Consider the following 24,582-nt stretch of genomic DNA (forward strand, 5'->3'; position numbering starts at 1 on the left):
TTCTGTTTTGGCACGGCCATCTAGGGAAGCTTTTCCCAAGTCTAGTCATGAAGGCACACGGAGCCTGGTGCACCTGTCACCCAAGTGGGCTAGGCTACATCTCCATTCAGTAGAAGAACTGGATGTCTTGTCAACACTGTATTGGTCTTTTAGGCATGTAGAAGCCAAGAGTGACAGGGTCATAGAAGCTTGCACGAAGGTTCTAGAAAATAGCAAAAGCCAGAGAACGTGCAGCAGAGTTAGATTCCTCACAAGAAGCTCTTGATAAGACGGTGAATGAAGCTACAAAGTCGGAGCCTAAGTTGTAGTGGAGACCCCGGGATGTTTGTTGGAGATGCCAGAAATGTGGGATGTTCACCGAGGAAAACGTCAAGCACTGGGAGGAACTGGCCCTAGGGAGAGACAACAGAACAAGAGGCAGGACTTCTCATGTCCTTTGGAGCACTGGTCATGCCATCAAAAGTCCCAGATATTAGACACAGAGCTGTGGTGCTTAGTGTTTGTCTTGCTAAGTTTGGGTTTTGCTTAGAAGCAGTCTTTTTTGGCTGTGCTCCCGGACCTCCGTTTTGCAGAGGGGAATGCTTGCTGTATGCGTCGGAAGCATGCAGCTCGTTGCTTGTTTTACAATGCCTCACAAACTTGACTCTCAGAAGAAACTTCGAACTTTTGAACAGTTAGAACCGTGAAGCTGGGGGAGCCTTTGAAGCTAGGCTGAGCACATATTGCATGAGATGTCCACAAGTCTACAGTGGCCAGAGGCTAAAGGCTTGGCTGTGCAACCTCTTCCTTGGACTCAAGCATCTGAACACCTAACCTCAGTTAGTGGCAGGAGTGTGGGAGGTGGGGGGAAACTGTGGGACAAAGGACCTCGCTGGAAGAAGTTGCTGGGGGCCGTGACCTACTTTCTATCCCCTCTCTGCTTCCTGGTCTACTAAGATGTGGACAAGCAGCTGCCACATACTCCCCCCACTACCACAAAGCCTCCTCCACCATGAAGAACTATATCCCCTCAAACCATAAGCCCAAATAAACCCCTCCTCTCAAGTTGTTTCTGGTGAGGTATTTGGTCAGAGCCATGAGAAAAGTAGCTAATACACTCGACATTAATTCCTTCTTGCCATCATATGGAGCGACCACCTTATGGTTCTTTTTGTTCTAATACATGTGTACACATGAAATACCCCTGTGAGGGTTACCCCCGACTTTGACAAAGGACCCTAAAAACAAGGCCATGGAGGACTCCAGTAGATCTTTCTAGTCTAAAGCTGTAGGAGGCTTAGGAGGTGAACTGAAAGTCTAATGACATACTGCATGGAGAGTGAGGTAGTTTTCCCTTTAAATACAAGATAAAGGACAGCAGGAACCCAGTTCTTACTTGTGTCTGTATACAGGTGCACGGGAGCGTACGTGTGGAGGCCAGAGGTCAAACATAGGTGTCATTTCTCAGGTGCCATCCACCTTGGCTTTTGTTTTGTTTGTTTTGAGACAGGATCTCTTCTTGTCCTAGAGCTTGCTGGCAGAGTAGGCTGGGCTGGATGGCCAGCAAGCCTCAGAGATCCGCCCATCTCCACATCCCCAGCGCTAAGATTACATGTGCACAACCACATCCAAGTTTTTTTTATGTGGGTTCTGATAGTTCAACTCAGGGCCTCGATGGACAGCGAGCGTTCTGCGGGCTCCCCAGCCTCCCATTTCTTACGTCTTAAGGATGGATCAAATCCAGTCAGTCTTGACCCTAACTCAACAACGGAGCTTGTTTTAGAACCATATAAACCTGTGTCTCACTTTTTTCCAAGTTAAAAAGTCTTAGCAGTGTGGCACAGGCTGGGGCTTTGCCACTCTATAAATATCCATAATGTATGATTTCCTCCTTTGACTCTGGAACCTAAATAAACAGATTATGTTCCAAAAATTCCATAAAACCATAATTTAGTGGCCACGGCACTCCTAAAGAATCTCATTCTAAATATAGAGAGGTGTTCCTCTGCAGAAAAATATCCCAGCAACTTGGTTCTAATATATAATTAAATCCTCTAGATACTTTGCAGTTATGTTTTACGGCTTATTTTGAGTGTTCATATTTTATCAGAAAATTATAATTTCCCTCTAAATAGGAGTTTTTACAAGGCGTTTGAATTATGACGGCTGGCTTCGGGCTTCAGCTATAATTAAAACCATGAAAGGAAATAGTGGAGCTCCATGGCACACATGGTCCTGCAGAGTCTTCGGTCCTGGAACCCCCCTGCACCCTCAGAGCTGGGGGCCACACTGACAAACAGTGAAGGCCTGGTTTGTAACCAGGCTGCCATAGGGTGGAAGAGAATGGATTGAGGGAGGAGGGGAAAGAGAAGGTGGCCAGGGAGGGAAGCCTTTGTATGTTTCCTGGCTTGGTTTCTAAACGGCTTATCCTCAGGGGTGTCCTGAACCAAGTAACCCCATAACATGCCCCCACACCCAGTCTTTTCCCCTTAAGAAACTCATTTTCTCATAAACTGTGATGACATTCATCATTCTCTGCTTCTCCACTCGACTGTCAGCCTCATGAGGGCCGTGCCAGTTAGTTCTTTGTCAATTGTACACAAGCTAGAATCATCTAGGGAGGGGGGAACCTCAGCTGTGAAAATGCCCCCCATCAGATTTGTCTATAGGTAAGACTGTGAGGCATTTTTAAAAAGCCACTATGAATGACTGATGTGGGAGGGTCCAGTCCACTGTGGGCAGTGCCAATCCTAGGCAGGTCGCCCTGCGTTGTATCAGAAAGCAAGTTGAGGAAACTGTTAGGAGCAAATCAGTAAGGAATGTTCCTCCAGGGTCTCTACCTCGGTTCCTGCCTCCAACTTCCTGCCCTGACTTCCCTTCATAATGGACTATGACCTGGAAGGTAAAATAAACCCTTTCCTCCCCAAGCTGCTTTGGGTCATGGTCTTTGTCATATCAATAGAAAACAAACCAACACAAGGGCCAAAGCCGAGTCTTTCCTGCCCAATACTCTCTCCCTCCAGCTCCTGAATATTCCATGAGCTTTCTGGAAAGAGCATAGCCCAGGATCTTACACTGAGGTACGCACACAGAAATGCCTCTTGCCACAGTTCTGGACAGGCTGGAAGTCCGAGTGGGTGTGGGGTGGACATCTTCTGTGACCTGTCTCTTTGGCTTAAATGACTGTCTTCTGCATCCCCATGGTCCTCTGTCCCAGGTCTCTGTTCTAATCTTGTAGAATATAGAGGTACCGAGCCCACTAGACTAGGGCTCACTCACCATAAGGGCTTTATTCATTTTAGGCACCTTTTAAAATACCTATAGACAAATATGGAGTTCTGGGGATCACGATTTTAATATATAGTGTTTCTGGAGATACAGTTCAAGCTATGATGCCCATATTAGACTTTTTTTTTAACAAATCTATGCTGACTAAGAATAAAACAAAGACACGCAGGCTACCTCCAGACGCAAGGCTCACACATGCCCTGTGCCTGCTGAGTTCCACCTGCCCCATGCTATGTGTACACCCACAGGCCTGCCCCCCAACACACGACTGACATACATGTATATGCAGATCTCATCCTCTGCTTGATAAAGGTATATCTCATCCTTCTTCAAATAGGTTTCCCTTTGTAGTCAACAGAGACCATTGCAGAAAGCCACAACTGGTCAAAACCCAGAGAACAACTGACTATGGGTTACCAGCCCCAGTTGACACATCTATAACACAATTCCTGCACCTACGGCCTGGGGAACATCAAAGAAGTTGGGATAGAAAGACCGTAAGAACTAGGGGACCCTCTTCGAGATAGTGTCCTCTACATGACAGGGAAGCTGCGTTCGGGAACTCTCAATAATATTGTTACCTACACAAGGCTCAAAAAATGGCAAGACCTTGGGAGCAGAAACCATAATCAGAATGCAATGTGTGCAAAAAAAATCTTTTCCCAATAAAAGAAAAATTAGAAAAGTAACAGAGGCTAAACAATGGCACCAGTTGACGTATCAACATATGTGAGGAGTTCTCACAAGATTCCGTCCTAGATGAGAGCTGCGGGCAGTCAATGGTTGCAGAGAGAGGGAGAAGCACTCTTCTCCAGGGACAAGATGCCCAGTAGGCTATCCAGTCCCAAATGGTCAGCTCTAAACGCATCTGAGCAATACTAAATGACCTCAGCCGATTGTTCTTACAAACTTAAACTTGTGTGTGTTTATAATTGACAAGCAAGAGATCGTGAGTTTGCGAAGGAGTCAGGCGGGGTGGGCATGGGAGGAGAAGGAGGGTGATGATGTAAATACAGTACTCATAAGTGGAATTTTCCAAATTAAAGTTAAGAAAAGCAAAGCCCAAGGAATGCTAGAACATAGAAGCGTCCCAGCAGATGAGCTCTTAGAAGCCTCTCTCCTGGGTGACTCTGAAGGACACTTATTCAGCAGTCCTTTCTGTCACCTCCAGTGTCCTAAGGACATGGATACACAATTCTGTCATCTCTGAGCCAAACTCAGGCAATTCAGACAACCCAAATCTCGTGCCACAAAATCCAGATGTGACCTTCAACCCTAGAAAACCCGCTTTGGTCATCGTCAGGGGGCCTCACAAGGGGCCTCAGGGCACACAGAGGCTACTCTGTTATTTTGATAATATCCACCCTGTGACAAGGCTAGCAGGTCTGTCCATCTGTCGCCTGCTGGCCCCAGCTGTGGGCCTTAGATCCTTGCCCACGAGCGCTGTAATGCTTATCCGTCTCCTTGCCCAGGAAAACGAGGTCTGGGTTATTGGCAGAGTTTAACAGGGTGTTTATCGTGTCCTTCAATCGCCACCGTCCTGGTTTCCTTCTGTCTCTGTGATGAAACACTCTGACTTGGGGCAGAAGGGTCCGTTTGGGTTGTATTTCCAGACAGATCGCAGTCCATCTGTGGCCACAGCCAGGGCAGGAACTCATAGTCTTGAAGCTGGTTGCAGGCTCACTCCTTGGCTCATGCTGTTTATAAAGCCAGGGCCAGCTGCCTAAGGAGCAGTGCTGCCCACAGTGGGCTGGGCCCCCCTCCATCAATTAGCAAGCAAGGTAACCTCCACAGACAGGCTCACAAGCCAATCAGATCTGTCCAATTCTTCAGCTGAGACTCCCTTCTCAGATGACTTGATTGACAGTTAAAGCTAACTAGGATAGCCACGGGGGTGGCTTTGGCTCCCTGGGTGCTAATCCTCTGCTTGTCACTTTCCATCAGGCCTCGGGTCTGGAACCCCAGCCTGTAGCAGACAGCGTCCTGATGTTACGCGACAAAAGGTGGGAAGAAGTCAGAGGTGCCCTGATGTCTGCGTTCTGTCCTGAAAAGTTGAATGAGGTAAGAGACAGGAAGCTCACGTTCTTTCTCTTAAGGAACAGGCTTCTCTCCAAAGGGAAGCAAAGAGCTGGACCAGGTGCAAGGCTTGCCCAGGTGGTACATCAAAGTGCCTCACCCACCAGGGCCCTCAGTCTATCCATTATATAGAAAGCAAAGCGTCTTCCACTTCCCTGGTGTCCCACACGCTCAGGTACCATCAATCAGCGGTTCAAACTGCATGCCTGGCTCTGTCCCCGGATGCTGCTCGAGGCACTTTGAGGCGCTCAGGAGAAACGCAGAACAGTGTTTCTCATACTTTCCTGTATAATTGATCGGGGAGCCTGTTCAAGCGCAAATTCCCACCCAAGAGGTCCTGGCCACGCCTGAGACGGTGAACTTCAAACTCCATGTTGGGAGAGGCTGTTTTCTGAATGGTGGAGCACTGTCCAGGGCTGAATCACATCTTAGGACTGGAAGCGCTGGCCATGGGTGGCCAGGGAGAGCTCTGGGTGGACAAGGTCATCTTTCAGACAGATTCACAGGCTCCATCAGGCTGCGTGAGATGTCACACAATCTGAAGTCTCAGCAGTCCCCTTTCTCGACCCAGGGACGCTGTCAGAGCCCTCCCTCCCCTCTCAAAGCTGATGTGTGCTTTTCCTCCCAGAGTCTCCAACATCCATCCCTTTCTGCTTCTGGGGGAGGGCCTGGGAGATGACAGACAGGATAGGCTGCCCGAAAATTCTGTCCTGACGACCTCCTTCCCCCGCAGATGTGACCCTGATGGTTTCTAGATGTTCCTTAGCCTTTCTCCTCTAGTTCATTGGTTCTCACTATGGGACTCAGGGCCGATTACAATTTGTTGCCTATAATCCCAGCATTCACGAGGCGGAGGTAGGAGGATTACAAATCTGAAGTCAGCCTAAGCTACCTGATGAGACCTTGTCTCAAACAAACAAACAAACAAACAAGAACCAGTTCTTCTTGGCTACTCCAAGTCCCGTGGAATCCAAATATCAAGGTGCCTGAGAACCTGTGAGTCCTCTGTGATTCTGCTATACCCTGAATGGGGCGGCCCCAGGGTGCAAGTGTTCTGTTCTGTTGGGTACCCCCCACTTCACTCTGCCTCCTGTCTACTGCTTTCCCAGGCCCTGCCTTCTCTGTCTCATTTCTCTCTGGGACTCTAAGCATCCATTCAGTTCATGCATTTACCGCATCGGCCGTGTGTCTGGTCCTGCTACATGGGTGTTTCAGGGGACAAAGCTGTTCCTTTTCTCTTGGACGTGTTCTTTTGAACTTTGAACTGCACACGTACGGTGTATGTATAATAGGTACTCGGTAGCAGTAGCTCAGAGGATGGATGAAAACCAAGAGACTTTCTGTCTGTTTCAATGAATGCTGTGTGACAAGAAAAAAATCAAAGGGAAGTCATTTTATCAAGAAAAACAATGAAGGGACTGGAGAGACGGCTCCCTGGTTAAGAGTCCATATGGCTCTCAAGGAGGACTCAAGCTTGGTTCCGGCACCCACATCAGGTGGCTCCCAGCCCCCTAAACTTCAGCTCCAAGGAATCTGATGCCGCTGGCCTCTTTGGGCAGCCACACTTGCACACGCAGAGCCACACAGAGACACATACACAGAATTGGAAAAGCAAAGGCTAAGTAAAAGGATATTGCAGATTGCTGGCTTTCTCCTCACGAACTCACAAGCTGTACACATGAAGGTAGAAAAAGGAGTCATAAAGACCACAGAAAACGAGACAGTGCCAGGAAGCTGAGCCCAGGCACACGGCTACCTGGAGAGAGCCACGAAACCTCAGTATTTCTCGTCCTTCCTGAATAAAAAGCTTCTGGATTTTAGCCACCAAACTCCAGGGTTTATTCTAAAAGAACAAATAAATAGTCTGCTTTTTTTTTTTTTGGAATTGTGAGATTTTTCCTTCGGCACCTTGACAGCTCTGGCCTTCCCCCACCTGCACCCGCATGCCATGCACCTCCTTCCCTCGCTCCCTGTTGGTTTCTGGAGGTCGTCTTAGACTTTAACCACCCACTAGCTTCCTCTCTTTGGTCAGGCTGCCTCAGTCAATAGTGCTCAGAATTACTTTACACACACGCATGTGTGCATACACGTGTGTATGTGTGTGTATGTGTGGCTTTTGTTTGTTTCTTTGGAAAAGCTGAGAGTCAAGTGAGGTCACATTTTCATTTAAAAATAAATTGCTTTTGGCTTTCGTCTTCGTGGGGATCATATACAGAGGTGAAACCAGAGCAAACATGACCGACGCTTCCCGCTTCAGGAAGGAGGGACCAGCGGCCTTATAGTAAGGTGACAGACTCATGATTAGGATTTATAGGACGGATTACTGAGTATTGCTTAGAACATAACTGATTTTCGTTGTTGTTAGAGAAAGTCTTGCCTGGTTAACTTGCCAGATTCCCCACCCATCCTCCAAAAATGTTTGCGCTTTTAAAAGGGCAGCTGGGGGATTTATTTAGGCCTCGACAGTTTTTCACTAGCCTCCTTACCAAAGGCTGTGAGTAATCCTGGAGTCGTGTGCGATTTTATTGTGAACCAGGAAGTAAACGGGTTTAATTTCAGGAAACAAAATTGAAACTGAATCCATACTTCTCCAACGGAAACACATAAATAACGGGTTGCCCTCAGGGCAGGTTAGTGCTTGTTTTTCATTTTTAAATGTCATAGCTAATCAGAAGGAGGGAAGATATAGTGGAACCTGCGCATCTGTGTTTCCCTCCAAACTCTTCCAGCTCGCAGGACTTTCACGGGCTCCTCCTCAATGCGCTCTCTCCTGTTGGGTACCCGAAGGTCACCTGCTACTCTCCTGCTGACCCACGAAATCTTACAGGAGTCTGTGAAAGTCCTTGCATTGATGTGATGATGAGTTGGGCTCCCTTCTATGGCTGGAGCCCAAAGGCCTGTCCCTAGCATGGCTCTACTGGGGTCTGATAGGAGGTGCCTCTGGAAGGGGACCGTGGCATCCCAAACATCTCAGAGTTCTTCTCTTGCTTTGTGGCTGTGCCCTCAGAGGTTTTGCTCTGACCCAAACCCTGGTCATACTGTGCTGTCACACCACAGGCCTGGCTGGTTGTGGACTGGACCCTCCAAAAATGTGAGCTGAGAGAAACACAGTCTCGGAATACATCGCTTGTCTCTAGTGTGCTTTCCCAGTGGCGAAAGCCGATCAGTTCAACTACCACGGAAAGGGACCTGAAAGCGCTGAGGATGGAAAGGCCTCGGTGGTTGAATAGCTCAATGAAATACTACAAACTATTAGGTTCACCACGCACTTTAACACGTTAAAAAGACATTTAATTATCAGTTTGGCTTTCTTTATTCTGGACTCACGGTCTTAAAAAGGTAAAAGTCTGGGGAGTTAATGCCATCGTGTGTTGTTGAGCAGAACAGTGCTGTTGGAGAGTAGGTCTTTACAGTTCCCACGGTGGGACTCATTTTCCTGCACTTCAAGGACAACAACCCAGCCTGGCGTCACATTAGTCAACTTTGCATTGCTACAATGAGATAGTCAAGCAGATAACCTATCGAGGTAAAAAATCTAGTTAGCTTGCTCTTTAGCAAAGTCAAAGTCCAAAATCAATGATTTCTCCTGGCTTGGCCTCCAGTGAGATTGGCAGACCGCGGCACACTGTGATGAGCGCCTGCTGTAACAAACGTTCACATCTAGTCTCAGAGCAGAGGCAAAGCCAGCCAGGGCCCCACAATGCCCTTCAAACACACGCTCCCTGTAACCTACCTATTAAAAGTCCACAGCACCTCCTAACGCTTCCATCCTGAAGACCAAACCTGTACACATGATCTCTCAGTAAAGGTGTTCGGTTCCTATCAGGCAGGAAGATTCTGTCCTCAGAATCTTCTATCAGTGGTGGGCATTTGCTCCCTCGCCCAGATAACCGAGGATCGGCCAGGGACCGAGCAACCTCACAAGTGAGACCCTAAGGATGTCGGTGTCACCCAAGAGTGAACAAGCCACTCAGGGAGCAGTGCACGGATGCCGGTTTGCACAGCGTGACACGCACAGGGAAGACTGGCCTCTTGGCAGCACCAAGGGCTGCAGCTCTCGGCCTAATTTTTCACTTTCATCCAGATGTTTCCTGTTGGGAAGGCATAGTCAATAATGCATGGGTCTTGTAGACGGAGGCATATGTGCTCATTACTCCCCATCGGCCTTTCCTGCCTGGGAGAAGACGCATGACCCAAGAATGAATACAATTTTTCAAAATTCACGTTGCTACAGTGAGCTTATGAGTGAACGCGTGGCTGGGACCATTTCAGTGTGAAAACCTTTGCACAATTACAGTCATCATCGTGGCTTTGGGCTTTGTTTGCCGTTAAATTCCCCGCATAAACTCTTCAGGCAGCTGGTACGGGGGCTTCTACGGCAGAAGAGAGTCTCCGATAGCGCTGGAGCATGCAGTTTTTACTTGGCAGCATCCCTGCCGGCGGTTTACTTTTAATATTTGCTTTTATTTCTTAATCCTTCCGAACAATAAAAATAAAAGTCATTATAAACCAGAGTAGCTGTGGCAATAAATACTTCAGAGTCCAAAAATACATTGCCCCTGTCTGACCAGTTGCCCGTGTTCCAGGCTGTCTAAGTGTTCATCTAGCAGTGTGAGACCATTATTCTGAGACTCAGTTGTGTCCTACTGACACCTAATCTTCTAATTAAAATCAGAATAATGATATACTGTTTAAATTCTACTTAAAAATGTTCATTTTCCATTTGCATTTAAAGGAAAACACACTCCTCATCACCGATACCCCATCCTGGGTTATAATTTGTCTTTCTTTGCTGGAATCATAATGCCACTCCCAACTTGCCGCTGGTTAAATGGAAAGGAGCCTCTAAATGTGCTTTACAGCTTGGCTGTTGCTTGGCAACATCAGCAGTCACCTCCTCCCCGGAGTAAGTTCTAATTGGCCACAACCCTTGACAGGAGTCTCTGACTTATTGGAGACGACACTTGACTATTCATCTAGGTGGCTCGAGCGGCGGCACATCAGCAGGGGACGGTGCATAAAAATGAGTCGCGAATGTTTTTAATATCTGGGTGGCTTTTAGCGGTGGGGTAGTGGATGAGGGGAGTGATAAGTTTCGTTAGCTGGAATTAAGTTTTCATTTGTTAGTCAACAGTCAGAGCACTTCAAGGTATTTCTTTTTAAAGCTGTCTTGGGCAGCTCACCCTGATGGATCCACATGTTCCCCCCTAACTTCACATCTCCAACACGGATGCCCTCAGGTCTCCTGGGTTAGTCAGTGGTGAGTTACTACAGCAAATACCGGAGATAATCCTTGTACCAAAGGAAAAAAAAAATACTTTAACTCAGAGTTCCGGGGATTCCAGTCTTCAGCCGATGGACATACTGTTTTGAAGCCTTGGCTCAGGAAAGGGGGCAGCAGCACGTCACAGAGGGAGCACAGGCAGGTCACAGCCTTTCAACTGGAGGCCGAGGGATGGGGGTGAAAGAGGCCACAAGATTCCCTTCAAAACCACACTCCCAACGATCCTCAGGGCTCCCATCAGGGCCCCACCTCTCCAAGTCCCACCGCTTCCCAATAGCATCCTGGACAAAACCATTAATACAGGGACCTGCGGCGGCTGTTCCAGATCCAAACTATGGCACCACACAGGAAGAAAGGTTAGACATCACATTCATTGATTTCAATCTTTAAGAAATTTATAGTATAGAAGGGCAGCAAGATACATAAATTACTGCATAATAACCAAGTAGTGGAGGGTGTTGATGGAACCCTTGTCTTGTTTGGAGGACCACAAATTACTTTGGGGAAGGGGTGCAAGGAATAGTCTTGCTCCTGGGCTCACTGCAGTCAACAATAGGAAGAAGATTATGAGACAGGTACACAGGCATCTGGACAGAGCAGTACAGGGCTTGCTCAGAGAATAGGGGAATTCGCTCAGGCTGGAATACAGCATGCAAGAAAGACACCAGGGGGAGAAAAAGAATTGCAAAAGTGGGTTGAGGCATGCAGAGGCCATGGCCCTGTACCAAGGGGAGTCAGAACTGTTAAACATTTGGAAGTGGAGGAGTGACTTGCTCAGAACTCCCTGGTGGGAGAAAGCACTCCATTTTGCTTTTTCGCCTTCGAGATGCCAGATGTCCCCAGACATATGAAGCAGTCTTTCTGGAGCAGATGAGGAGAGCTGTAAATGATACATCAGGTCTCTCTTACATACTGCCTAGCCAAGGGGTGCGGGCAGATTCCCTGGGTCTGGGGTGTGGGCAGGTTCCCAGGATCCAGGTGTGGGCAGGTTCCCAGGATCCAGATGTGGGCAGGTTCCCAGGGTCCAGGTATGGACAGATTCCCAGGGTCCAGGTGTGGGCAGGTTGTTCCCCGGGTCCAGGTGTGGGCAGATTCCCAGGGTCCAGGTGTAGGCAGGTTGTTCCCAGGGACGGATGTAGGCAGGTTGTTCCCCGGGTCTGGGTGTGAGGTCAGGTACAAGCCTCTACTCTGTCTTTGTTAGTCTTTCTCCACACTTGGGTAAATGACTAACCGAGCGATACACCATCAACATGTGGAGCTCATTGCTTTAGCAATGTCGTATAACTCGAGACCCTTTCTTTCCTACTCCCTGAACAGGAAATACTTCCCCACAATCACTCAGTGAGATGCCATCCGCCAAACTTCTAGACTTCCAAAGGCTTTTAAGTTCTTTTAAGATCTTTCTTTTCTTCTATCATTCTTTCATATTTCCTTCCTTGTATTCATAGTATCGGCTCTGTAGAGAGTGAAATTGTAATCTAAGAGTAGATATATCGAGGGGCAAAGGAAATATGGGACCTGGTGAGAAGGTAACAGGAATCGGATGTTCTGGCATTCTCTCTCTTTTTTTTTTTAAAATGAAAATGTACTCAGTGAGAGATGAGCATCAAATCTTAACACTTAGGGGCTGGAGATGATTGAAGGTGAACCTCACCAAGAGAACAATACCAGGTCTCAAAACCAACCAAGAAGTACCAAGATACATGGTTCAAACACCAGGCTTTGATTGAGGGAAAGGGATCAATAAGTTATAGCCTGTAGGCTAAACCTAGCCCATTCTGGTTTTACATTAAACCATGTAGCTTTCGAACTTTAAAAGGATGAAGAACACTTTAAAAGAGAATTCGGTATTATGTTCTGTCATGAGATCAAGCTGCAGTATGCAAAAATATTAGTTTTGTTTATTACACAGTGGCTGCTGAGCTGCAACAGCGGAGCTGAATAGTTCCAAAAGAGACTGAATGATTCTCCAAGTCTAAATATTTGCTATCAGAACCCATAAGCCATGTATTTGCTGAATCACCCACTATAAGTACACAAACACAGACAGGTAATCATCATGAAAATGTTCTGACATTCTTATTCCCATGTTCACGAAACTCTTTGAACACAAAAATAACCAGGTTCCATCATCATGAAATTCTAAAGTCAACGTGTCAAAGAGATGTCAATGCATTTCTTTATAGACGGGATGTGTCGCTTCAAGTAGATGTTCTTAATGATACAGACCCAAATTTAGAAGATGGCTGCTTTTTTCCCCCCTGGTCCCCAGCAAATTCTTAACTTGTATTTTATAGTATATTAGTTGTGTTTTTGCATTACTGTAACAAAACATCAGACAACAGCTACTTAAGAAAGGAAGGCTTACAGTTTAAGAGACTTGAAAGGGACAGAGGCAGAAGCAAGAGACAGCAAGTTACATTGTATCTGCAGTTAGTAATCAGAGTCCCACCCCAATGACCTACCTCCTCCATCAGGATCCTGCTTCCTAAAGGGTCCAATGCTTCCCAGAACAGCACCTCCATCTGGGGACCAAGTGTTAAAACATGAAAGCCTGCTGGCAGTAATGGTGCACACACCTTTAATCCCAGCAACTTGGGAGGCAGAGGCAGGCGGATCTCTGTGAATTTAAGGCCAGCCTGATCTACTGAGTGGGCTTCAGGACAATAAAACCCTGTCTCAAAAAACCAAAAAACAAAGCAAGATCAAGGGCCAGAAGTAGCATTTACATAATGAGACCAAACATGTGGGCCCAGTGGGGAGCTGTCCATAAGGAAGGGCTGCCCAGAGGTTCAGAGGGAAGTATTCGCCATGTTCAAATCAGCCTGGAGATGGATCCTTCATAGGACAGGTGCCATGTTTGGAGCTCTTGACTGTGCTAGGTCCTTTACATATTTTGTTTCTAATCATAGTTATAACACATCAAGGGAGGCACCATTATCCCCATCCTGTGGGTGAAGATGTAAACTCACCAAGTTTAGGCCTTTGGCAAGAAACTACGAAGTTCCAGGGAATGGAGTCATAGTCATTGGCGATGACTTTGAGAGTTTTCTTTGCTCGGAGCCAATGTGAATTACCCAAGCCTAAGTCTTCCCCCGCCAGAAGAATACCAAAGGTGGGATTTTCGAGAGATGTTGGAGAATGTTCCTCTGAGCAGGGGATGCCTTGCCCCTTCCTGGCTATCTCCCTAAAGGGTGCCTTCTCTATCTGCTCCTATAGATTAGAGTTCACCACTTCCCTTGTGTCTACACTATTCTTCAGAGACAGGTGGGCAAATCCTTTGACAAACACTGGGTGCTGAATTTATATAATACAGTCCAAGCTGAGGAAGAACTTCCTTCCTTGGGGAATTTTCTTCTCAAACTGAGGATGGTACTTTACTCTCAGAAAATGTGCCTTGTCACCAAACAACCACCCAGTCCCATATTCTGACTCTCTCCTCTAGGGACAGCCCGGGATTGACTGTTGGACCGTCACCCTGGCCTTAGTCAACTTAGACTGTAATAGCAAAGTACTATAGACTGGATGGCTTAAACAATAGGTAAGTGTTTTCTCTCAGGCTGCAACTGGAGAACAGGGTCCTGGCAGTAGTGACTTTGGGTGGCTTCTCTTTTGAGGTTTTCAGGGAACCACCCATCTTGCTATGTACTCACAAGATCCCCTTTTGGAGACAGTGTCTCACTGTGTGACTCAGGCTGGCCTCAAATTCACTATTGTGGTGCAGGCTAGCCTCAAATTCACTATTGTGGTGCAGGCTAGCCTAGAAGTTCTAATTCTTCTACCTCAGCCTTCAGGATGCTGTAATTACAGGCACACACCATCACCCCTGGATCAAGGTCCCTAGCCTTAACATTTGACTTAATGCTAATGGTTTCCTGAGAGGCTGTATCTCCAATCCAGCTACACTGGGAATCAGATCAACAACATATGGTTTTCAGGAGGACACAAGCTCTCAGTCCACAGCAACCCCCAGAAGACATCCATTTTTAAAAACCAAGTGGTATCAATATTTTATGTGATTAAAAGTACAACATATGTGCATCTTGAAAATGTTGGGTAAAACAAAAATAAAAACCACTCATTGTCCTACAAAGATGAAAGACAACAAAACAAAAGCCCTAAGATGGGGGTGGAAGATCATGGGGCTCCTTCTGGCCTCTTGGCCATACATCTGCCACATTCACCTGCTTGTCTGGGAACTCAGGGAAGGAGCGGCAGGACTCTTTCCACAAGCCCGAGCCACCGAGCCTCGGCTTGTATGCAGCCCGTGTATGAGAAGGCATTCTACAGCAGAGGTACACAGCACAAGAAAGAGAAGCGGAAATGATGGCTGCCAGCCAGCACACAGCCCATGCTCCACTCTCTTGTCGTATGTTCTCTGCATTATTTCTTAAAACACTTTCATAGGGCATGCCCCATCTCGTGCCACATTAATCCAGATAAAAACGTCATTATCCATTTAGTTGTGACTGATAGCAGGCATGGCATAGGAGAAAATTGCAACCACATCAGCCAGCAACAAAGCATTTTAGCTAAGTGCATGTGGGAGAAGTGATGGTAAGCAGCTGGCCGTGACTCCTTGGGAGAAGTGATGGTAGGTGGCTGGCTGTGGCTCCTGGAGAGAAGCAGTGGTAGGCAGCTGGCCGTAGCTCCTGGGGAGAAGTGGTGGTAGGTAGCTGGCCGTGGCTCCTGGGGAGAAGTGGTGGTAGGCAGCTGGCCGTGGCTCCTGGGGAGAAGTGGTGGTAGGTGGCTGGCCGTGGCTCCTGGGGAGAAGTGGTGGTAGGTGGCTGCCGTGGCTCCTGGGGAGAAGTGGTGGTAGATGGCTGGCCGTGGCTCCTGGGGAGAAGTGGTGGTAGGTGGCTGGCCGTGGCTCCTGGGGAGAAGTGGTGGTAGGTGGCTGGCCGTGGCTCCTGGGGAGAAGCGGTGGTAGGCAGCTGGCCGTGGCTCCTGGGGAGAAGTGGTGGTAGGTGGCTGGCCGTGGCTCCTGGGGAGAAGTGGTGGTAGGTGGCTGGCCGTGGCTCCTGGGGAGAAGTGATGGTAGGTGGCTGGCTGTGGCTGCTTGGGAGAAGTGATGGTTGTGGCTCCTCTGAATTACCCAGGTCTGTATTTGCATTCCGTGTAAGAGAGCTCTCCTAATACACAGGGCATGCTTCTAGCCTCTGAGTCGTTTGTATAAGTCAAACTGTATACTGCATCTCTCTTACTAGCATAAGGATATTTAAGCTTGATATCTAGGGAGACTTTCATTTCGACAGGTTTTTGTGGGTGGTGGTTTTTTTTTAATGCCCCTCTGAAATACATGCTTTTTAAAAAAAGCATCCATTTTCAATATTTTATTAAAATAAGATCCACTTGAAAAACTAAGCTTCCTAGGATAACTGAAGGAGCTACAAGTGGCTTAGCAGGTAAAGGCGCTTGTTGCCAAGCTGACTAGTTTCTTCTCTGGGAGCCACAGGTAGAAGGAGAAAGCCAGCCTGCAAGTTGTCCACTGAGTGCCACGGGTCACTGTGGCGCGTGCACACCCACACATGCATACTGAGTAAATAAACAAATGCCTTAAGATAACTTGGGAATGGTAGCCAGAGAAGCAACAAGAGAGATGTAGTTTAGATAGCAATGAGTTCTCCAAATATTAAGAAAGTCAGATTTCACCGGGCAGTGGTGGCTCATGCCTTTAATCCCAGCACTCAGGAAGCAGAGGCAGGTGGATCTCTGTGAGTTCGAGGCCAACCTTGTCTACAGAGCTAGTTCCAGGGCAGGCTCCAAAGCTACACAGAGTGGGAGAGACAGGGAGGGGAGCAGAGAAAAATGTATACCTCATTAAAATCAATTTAAAAAAAACTACATAGAGATACCCTGTCTTGAAAAACCAAAAGAGAGAGAAAGAGAGAAAGATAGATTTCTTGGGAATGATGATTTGGGAGACATTTTAAGGAACCCATCTACATGCATTCCTGTACGGTGGATTATTCAGTGAAAGGTTTGTGAGAATTTAGAAAAGAATGCCTCAGTCATGAAGAGCTGATACAGAGTCACCCAAAACAAGTCAGATTCACTCTGAGCATTTCTTTCCGGGACAGACGTGAGGACAGACAGCTGGGTCAATGGCAGTCCCGCTTCAGCCAATCGCTGACAAGGCCTCCTCCTGCCAATTATTGGGAAAGTAGTAGCAGGCTGAGTATTTGCTTGGGTTTATCCAGCCTGGCCAAGAGATTTTGAAAATTTGTGCAGATACCTGAAGCAGCCGTCCAGGGAAAGGTCACAGGTCTGCGCTGGAGCCCGTCATGACAGACATGAAGTAAAAAGAAAGTTGGAAGGCGCATTGCCAAAGTTTAGATGGAGCAAAGGAGGAGTGGCCTCTCTGAGTTACAGGAAGCCTGCGGGCTTCTCAGACCAGCTCCCTCCTACAGGGCTCCCACCCCAGCGCAGGTAAGGAAGCCCCGAGGTCACACTTCTGTCCCCACAGAGCCTATGGGGCCAGCTGGCAGGGAGCCGTGATTTAACTGGAGGAATCCAACACAGCCACGCCGTCCCCCACCATCTCAACATCTGCTCAGTCTGCCCCACCGTGCCCAGGATTTTAGGGCGGTTTAGGGAGTCGTTCTTCCCAGAACTGCTGAAGACAACTTTTTCTGGAAATAAAGGCAATAGAAATGCAAAGCCTGGGGCTAGAAAGATGGAGCAGTGGACCAGTTGCTCTTACAGAAGACCTGGGTTTGGTTCTCAGCATCCACATGGCAGCTCACAACTGTCTATAATTCTAGTCCCAGGGATCTGACGCCCTCTTCTGGCCTCCTCAGGCAGTGCACACCCATGGTTCATAGACATATATGCAGATAAAACTTTTTTAAAATACAGGGGAAAAAAAATTAAAAAGAAACACAAAGCCTTTCTAATAAATGGACCCTAAGGGCTAATGCAGTTATGATTCATGGGAAAAGACCTCGTGACTTTCATTGACCTGAACCTTAATATTTGTTTATGGTGTGTGTCTTCTGCAATGGTCAACGTAAACCTGACCTTGCTACTGGCTTACAATGGGAAGATCATAGAATGTGATTAATTTACTATTTACTAGATTGTGTCTGAAATAGGACCGTGATCTACCTATGGGTTGCTATTGCAGAATAACCTTTTTTTTTTTTTTTTGGTTGTTCAAGACAGGGTTTTTCTGTGTAGCTTTGGAGCCTGTCCTAGGACTCGCTCTGTAGACCAGGTTGGCCTCAAACTCACAGAGATCCACCTGCCTCTGCCTCCTGACGGCTGGGATTAAAGGTGTACGCCACCACCGCCCAGTATAACCTTTTTTTTTTTTAAGAGAAACAGTAAGAATAGAGAAAGGTATACAAACCTTCGAAACCAGAGAGGTAGTTGTAGCACACATGAGTCTGCTTCCCATCACTATAATAAACACTCATAACCATCAACTCAAGAGAAAAGTCGCTATGATACGGCTCACAGTTTTTAAGGTTTCAGTATATGACTAATCGGATCCCTGGTATTGGTTCTGTGGTGGCCCATGACGGTAGCACAGGGCAGAGCAAAACCACTCACCTCAAGGACAGAAGTGAAAGAGAAAATGAGAAAAAGGCTGGGGCCCATCGTCCACTAAGGGGTACATTCCCAGTAGCCTAGAGAGCTTCCGCTAGGCACAGCCAGCTAAAGGATCACCTGGTCAAACTGTCCTAAGGGTATGCTTACTGTCCAAACTGCAAATTTTTCCTCAATTCAATAACATATCTGACAAGTAGATTAATATTTTATGAGTTCTCCCCAATATCTTAAGATTTAAAGAGCAAAAAGCAGATATTGCATAATCATCGAAATTCATCTATCTGCCCATCCATCCATCCAACACGGAATTGCATGTGCCAGGTTCTGTTGTGGGTTCTAGATATTTAAAAAAAAATAAATAGAACAAGCAGACAGAAACCTCCCTGACTCAGGCACTTCATATTCTAGCATCAAAACAATGACAGCCAGGTGCTGGAGAGATGGCCTAGGGTTAAGAGAGCGTATTGCTCTTGTAGAGAAGCCAGCCTTAGTTACCTGTGCCCATGTTGTGTGGCTTACAACCTCCCGTACTCCAGTTCCAGGGGATCTGCTGCCCTCTTCTGACCTCTGCAGGACCAGGCAGGCATGTGGTGCACATACACACAGGCAAAACACCCATGCACATAAAATAAAATAAACCCAATTTTTTTAAAATTTAAATACAGCTTTAAAGTTTCTTAATAATAATAATGAAAACTAAACATTAGGTACCATTTCAAAGAGTGATTTCCATAAATGCCCAGAAGAACATACAATAGCATAGTGCCTCAGCTATGATACTATTCTAGAATGTGCAACAGTTCAAATGATCCCCCTTAACAGTTCAAGCACGGCCTCTCAAATATACAGGAGAGGTTAAAAGACCTTAAGGAATTCTACCCATCTGATCCTGTTGGAAATCAAAGTGATGGGCAGCCAAACCCGCAATCTAAGCGTGTTAGAGCCAGTGGGTACTGCATAGGTGTGCACAGCATGGCTCTCTTGGTCTTTCTCTTGGTGATAGAAATGTCCCCAATCAAGTATTTTAATATTAAGAAGCCAGCGACTGCCTTGTGTGGGTCAAGAGTTACCCTGTCTTGGAAGGAAGGCTTAAGCAGCTGAAATACAAATGAAAAACCATCTCTCAGAAATACCATCCAGATAACTTCTGGGTGAATTAAGAAGTTGGAACGGCTGACCCTGAGCTCCTCTGGATACTGTTCTATGTTTCTGGTGGGAGATCTGAAAGCTTAATTGGAGCAAGCATGCCCAGAGTTGGGGTAGTTCCAGGGCCAGGACATATGGAGTGTGGTCTACTTGCTCGCTAATACTAACCACATGTCAGGAAGCTGAGCGCTGATTTGAAGTTTTGTCTAAACACTTAGTGATCACTTTCATAATTATTTCACCAGATTTACGTTTGAGCCTTCTTTCTTCTTTTGTGTTTCTGCCACAGAAAGCTAGCTTAAGCTTTAAATAGGTATTTATAGACACTGTATTTACAGATATTGTGGCTACTTCCTTAATCTCAGCCTCACGGAAAGTACCTTTGAAGTACAGTCTGTTTTTCTAGAAAGCACTGTGTGTAACCTTGTCCGTCACCTGCAGCTGATTTAGGCATGATGCCCTAATTACACCTCTGCTATCTGTTGTCAGATGACACCTCTCATCAGCCAAGCCTGTGAACGTCTCCTGACTCACCTAAAATGCTCCGCGGCGTCCAGAGACACGTTCGACATCCAGAGGTAAGGACCCCCATTGCAGGGGAGGAGTCGCAGCCCCGAGTGGCTGGTTCTTGTGACTGTACGTAATTGCTGGACAATTATCTTGGGAGTAGGAAACTGGAATTACCAGGCATTCCCAACGGCACAGATGGGCTGGTTAATGAAAAGACACCCGCTTAAACCATGACACAAAGCAGCTGGAGCCAGGGATGCCGCCTGCTGAGGAACATCCCAACAGGCAGTGCTTAGTACCTGAATAGATCTGTCCCCTGCCTCCGTGGACACGGTGAAGGAGACATGCCAGGGCAGAAAGGACAGGGGCTTTGGGGAAAGTTCCTGATCTCTCACTTCAAGAAAAATTGTGAGGCCAGATGTGGTGGCATGCGCTTTTCATCCCAGCACTTGGGAGTCAGGAACAAGCAGATCTCTGTCTGTTTGAAGGTAGACTGCTCTATATATTAAGTTTCAGGCAATGGCTGCACAGTGAGACCTGGGCTAAAGAAAGAAAAAGTGAGTCATGAGGTTGAGGCTGTAGTTCAGTTGGTAGAATGTTTGCTTGGTATGTTCAAAGCCCTGGGATTAACTCCCAACACTACAAGAAACCTGGCGTGTTACCACACTCCTGGAGCTCCGTATTCTGGATACTGACCACATGGGGAATTCAAGGCCTGCCTGAGATACCTGTGACCTGCCTTGAAAAAAATTAAAATAATAATAATGTAAGCAAAGCATATGGTCTGACCTGCTCAGAAAATGAAGGCAGGAAGATCACAGGTTCAAGGCCTGCCTGGGCAACTTAGTGAAACCTTATCTCAAAATAAAAAGCTAAGGAAATGGAGAGGTGGCTCCGCAGCTCAAAGCACTTGTTGCTCTTCCAGAAGACCTGTGTTTAATTCCTGGTTCTCATGTCAAGTGGCTCACATCTGTCTGTAACTTCTGTTCCGGGCATCCAATGCCTTCTGGCCTCTATGAGCAATGCAGGCATGTGGTGGTATACATACATACACTTGAGCAAGCACATATGCACATAAAACAAATAACTAAATCTCTAAAAATTATAAATAAATAAAAAAATCAAAGTGGGGGATGGACTGGGATCATACAGTTTAATAGAATAGAGTGTTTGCCTAGCACTTGCGGGGCCCTGGTTTCAATTCTCAGTTGAGCTAAATGGATTAATAAATAAATAAGTAGTGAATCATTTATGCATGGCAGCCACAGCTCTGTGGCAGGCAGGAGGGCGATGTGAAGTCTATACAGCTGGCAACTCAAGTGACTGACTTTTCTCGATGCTTTATGCTAAATCATGGCTGGCAGCAGCCTGGGACCAGGATGGCTGCAGATCAGCCCCAGCTGACTCAGAATTATCACCGCTAATAAAATCATAGCATAGTCAACGCCAGCATTTCCGTGGTGCCTAACTGTTGACAGAGCTTCTCCTCCACACACTCTCTCAGATTGCGCAAAAGGTGGAGGAGGAAGATAAGGTGGCCTCCTCGGCTAGCAAAGCAAAGCAAATAGCTCTTCAATCCTGGGATCATGAAGTATTAGGGGCTGGTGGAAATGCCTTCGTTCGTCAGGCATAGTAATTGCTCCAGTGGGGGAATCTGTGATCGATTGTAGCAATGTTTTCAATAAAAGCAGTCAAAATTTTAGAGTCATCAAGTCACGACATCCATTCTCCACTGACAAGCTGGTGACTGCCGAATTCGTGCAGAAGAGAATCTAAGTGTGTCTGTATCCATGACAAACACAGACGTTATAATTATAGAGGAATATTAATAACCCAGTTATTAGCCTCCTTCAAAAGACCTTAAGATAGCAATGCCTGAAAGAAAAGGAAACGAGGGAGCTGGAGAGATGGTTCAGCAATTGAGAGCACTGGCTGCTCTTCCAGAGCTCCTGAGTTCAGTGCCCAGCAACCACATGGTGGCTCACAACCGTCTATCATGGGATCCGGTGCCCTCTTCGAAGGACTGGTGAGGTGGCCCAGGGGTCAGAGGGAAGCCAGGAAAGCTTAGTGAAACAAGTTTGATCCTCAAAAGCTACACAGAGGAAGAGGCCACCTGACGCCGCACAGATACATGCAGTTTCCGTGGGCCGGTGACAGAGACGACAGGGTGGGAGGTGGAAAGAAAAAAACGGCTCCACAAAATTGTCCTCTGACCTTCGCATGTGATGTGCACTGTGGCACCATGCCCCGTCACGCACACATTCACACACACACGCACACGCACACACACACACGCCATGCACAAATGCACACAATAACAATAAATACATAACATTTTATGAAAGAATGATGCTAGTTTAAAATGGCCTTTGGGAGGGACAGGCCTCCTATCCTAAGGTTAAATTTTCTGTGGCCACTGGAAGACACAGTTCCTTTTGTTTGTTTGGAAAAGGCAATGTTTGTTTTCGGTAATAATATAAGTAGATCCTGAAAGCCTGCCCAGAGTTTTCTGATACCCCACTCAAGTGCGAAGAACCCCTGCTTTTGTTAACTTTGTTTGTTGCACTTTCAAAAGCTGCAAAGTCACACCAGGTCCCAGCGCAGGGAAGGCAAAGGCTAGCCAGGGTTACAGACTTCTAAAGAAGGGAGGGGGAGGGAGGGAAAGAAACCAAAACAAAAGTCTTCCAAATCATTAGAAGGGAAAGCGCGGGGCGTAATGAGCTAATTATTAGATTCTGACCTGAGAATAACTCTACAGGCGTGGGGGCGAAAGCCCCTAGGTTTGGGGACTCCTATTTCCCTCCACACAGGAAGGCCCCCTCCCCTGGAAGGTATGCACCTTGGCTTGAGTCAGTGATGCCCTCACCTTCTCTCCTGCAGCTTCTTGGTGAGGCTTCCCCTTGTCCTCTGCTGCTGCAGGAAGCTTCCGTTCCACGGCCCAGCTCAGATCTGCTGGAAGTCCCTCTGTGGTGCTTAGACCAGCCATACAGACCATGAGGGGTGCACTCTGGGAAAGTTAATATGGTATCTTTCAAATGCCAGTGTCTCCCCCCCCCCCCACAGGCTTTATTGCTGTTACACCACAAACGTGGTGGCCAGTGTGGCTTTCGGCACCCAGGTGGACTCCCAGGACGCTCCAGAAGACCCGTTCGTACAACACTGCCGGCGTTTCTTTGCCTTCAGTATCCCCAGACCCCTCCTGGCTTTAATCTGTGAGTGCATCCCCTACCCAGGGTGGTGAGACCAGACTCTAACTCATGGAAAAGCTTGCAGGGTAGAGTCTCCCCCCCCCCCCCGCCCCCACTAGGAAAGGTTCCTCAGGAGTCTCTGAGAGTTGACGTGCAAAGACCCTGTCATCCTGGTGACTTGCCACCAACATAGGTAACCCTGGTCTCTGTCACACCAGGACCAGAAAACTGGTGCACAGGAAGGCAAAGCCAAAACTAGAAGCCCAAGTCTCTCATTTCCTACGGCTTTTTGCTTTGTTTTCTTATCTCCTCACTCGAAATCCCGTCTTGATCCAGAGAACCCTGTCCTAAGGACCCAGGCTGCAATGTTGCAAGACAGGGGAGTGCCCGCACCAGATGGAACCATATCCTTGCCAGCAGCTGAGCAGCATGTCTTAGGGACAATTCAAGTAACTGCTGTGAGGGCGCAGATTCCAAAGAAAGACAAATACGAATGGCCAGAAAGTTAATAAAGTTGATGTACTTCTACCCTCTCGTTACATCTTGACACACTGTCGGTCACCTATTCTGTCCCCCCACCCCATCTGAGATTGGAGATAGCGATTGCTAAGTGTGAAATTGGGCTTGCGAGGCCAGGTGCACATGAGGACTGACTTTATCGCACAAGCGTTCAGTGAGGGCTGACCATGCATGGGGAATGGGACAGAGAGCAGGGCTCAGCACTGAGTCTGCAGGGAAGACGGGCCTCCCAAGGACACCAGTTCAAGACTGGCACTTGCTTCTTAGTAACAGGAGTCTAACAGCCCCGGCTCATTATCACTCCCCCTTCAACGCCACTTTTGTTTTTCTCTTTCAAGTATCATTTCCGTCCATAATGGTCCCATTGGCCCGGATTCTGCCCAATAAGAACCGAGATGAACTGAATGGCTTTTTTAACAAACTCATTAGGAATGTGATTGCCTTACGGGACCAGCAAGCAGCAGAAGAGGTAACTATTTTAATAGGACGCAGCCTGGAAACAGAATGGTGCCTAATCTGGCATCGCTCTCTCTTTTCTTTCCCCACCCTCCCAGCTCCTCACATCGCATGGGGCCGTCCTTTATGAGTCTCCCATTCTGAGCTTTCCCGGGGCCGCGGAAAGCAATGGGAAGCAGGGAAGGGAAGAACAGTAGGCAGAATTTCCTATCCATGTGCCTATTCCTGATGTGAACTGGAGGATGAACGCCAGCCCCCGAACCGTCCCCCACCATCTAGACATTACCCCAAGCACAGGTTGCAGTAGCCCCACCCACTCCCAAATTTCCTAAGAGCCTCATGTAATTTTCATGAGCATAGTCTTTCTGCCGAAAAATAGCAAGCTGGGGATTCATAGCATGAATAGCATAAATATTAGCAAGACGTTTGGGCAACTGTCAATCAATCTTTCAACACGAAGATTCTTGCTAGAAGATTTGTGGTTGATGCCCCTGCTCAGTTTAGCACGTTCCCGGATTTCCTCTTTCCCTTGCAGGCTTACCCTCTGCTTGGCACATAGTAAGGATAAGTAAATATTGGTCG

At 47.3% G+C, this 24,582-nt stretch overlaps 1 protein-coding gene across 1 annotated transcript in view; it reads left to right on the top strand.

Moving 5' to 3' along the window:
• Tbxas1 (thromboxane A synthase 1) overlaps positions 1-24,582 on the top strand; it is a 165,107-nt gene that overhangs the window by 81,884 nt on the left and 58,641 nt on the right. Inside the window, exons 5-8 of the mRNA XM_087901627.1 lie at positions 5,212-5,328; positions 19,817-19,905; positions 22,901-23,049; positions 23,883-24,013. Of these exons, the coding sequence (XP_087757753.1) occupies positions 5,212-5,328; positions 19,817-19,905; positions 22,901-23,049; positions 23,883-24,013 (486 nt within the window). The remainder of the gene's footprint in view (positions 1-5,211; positions 5,329-19,816; positions 19,906-22,900; positions 23,050-23,882; positions 24,014-24,582) is intronic.

The sequence above is a fragment of the Myodes glareolus genome, chromosome 25 (genome assembly GCF_982192425.1).
Source record: "Myodes glareolus chromosome 25, mMyoGla1.1, whole genome shotgun sequence".
Classification (NCBI taxonomy): Eukaryota; Metazoa; Chordata; class Mammalia; order Rodentia; family Cricetidae; genus Myodes; species Myodes glareolus.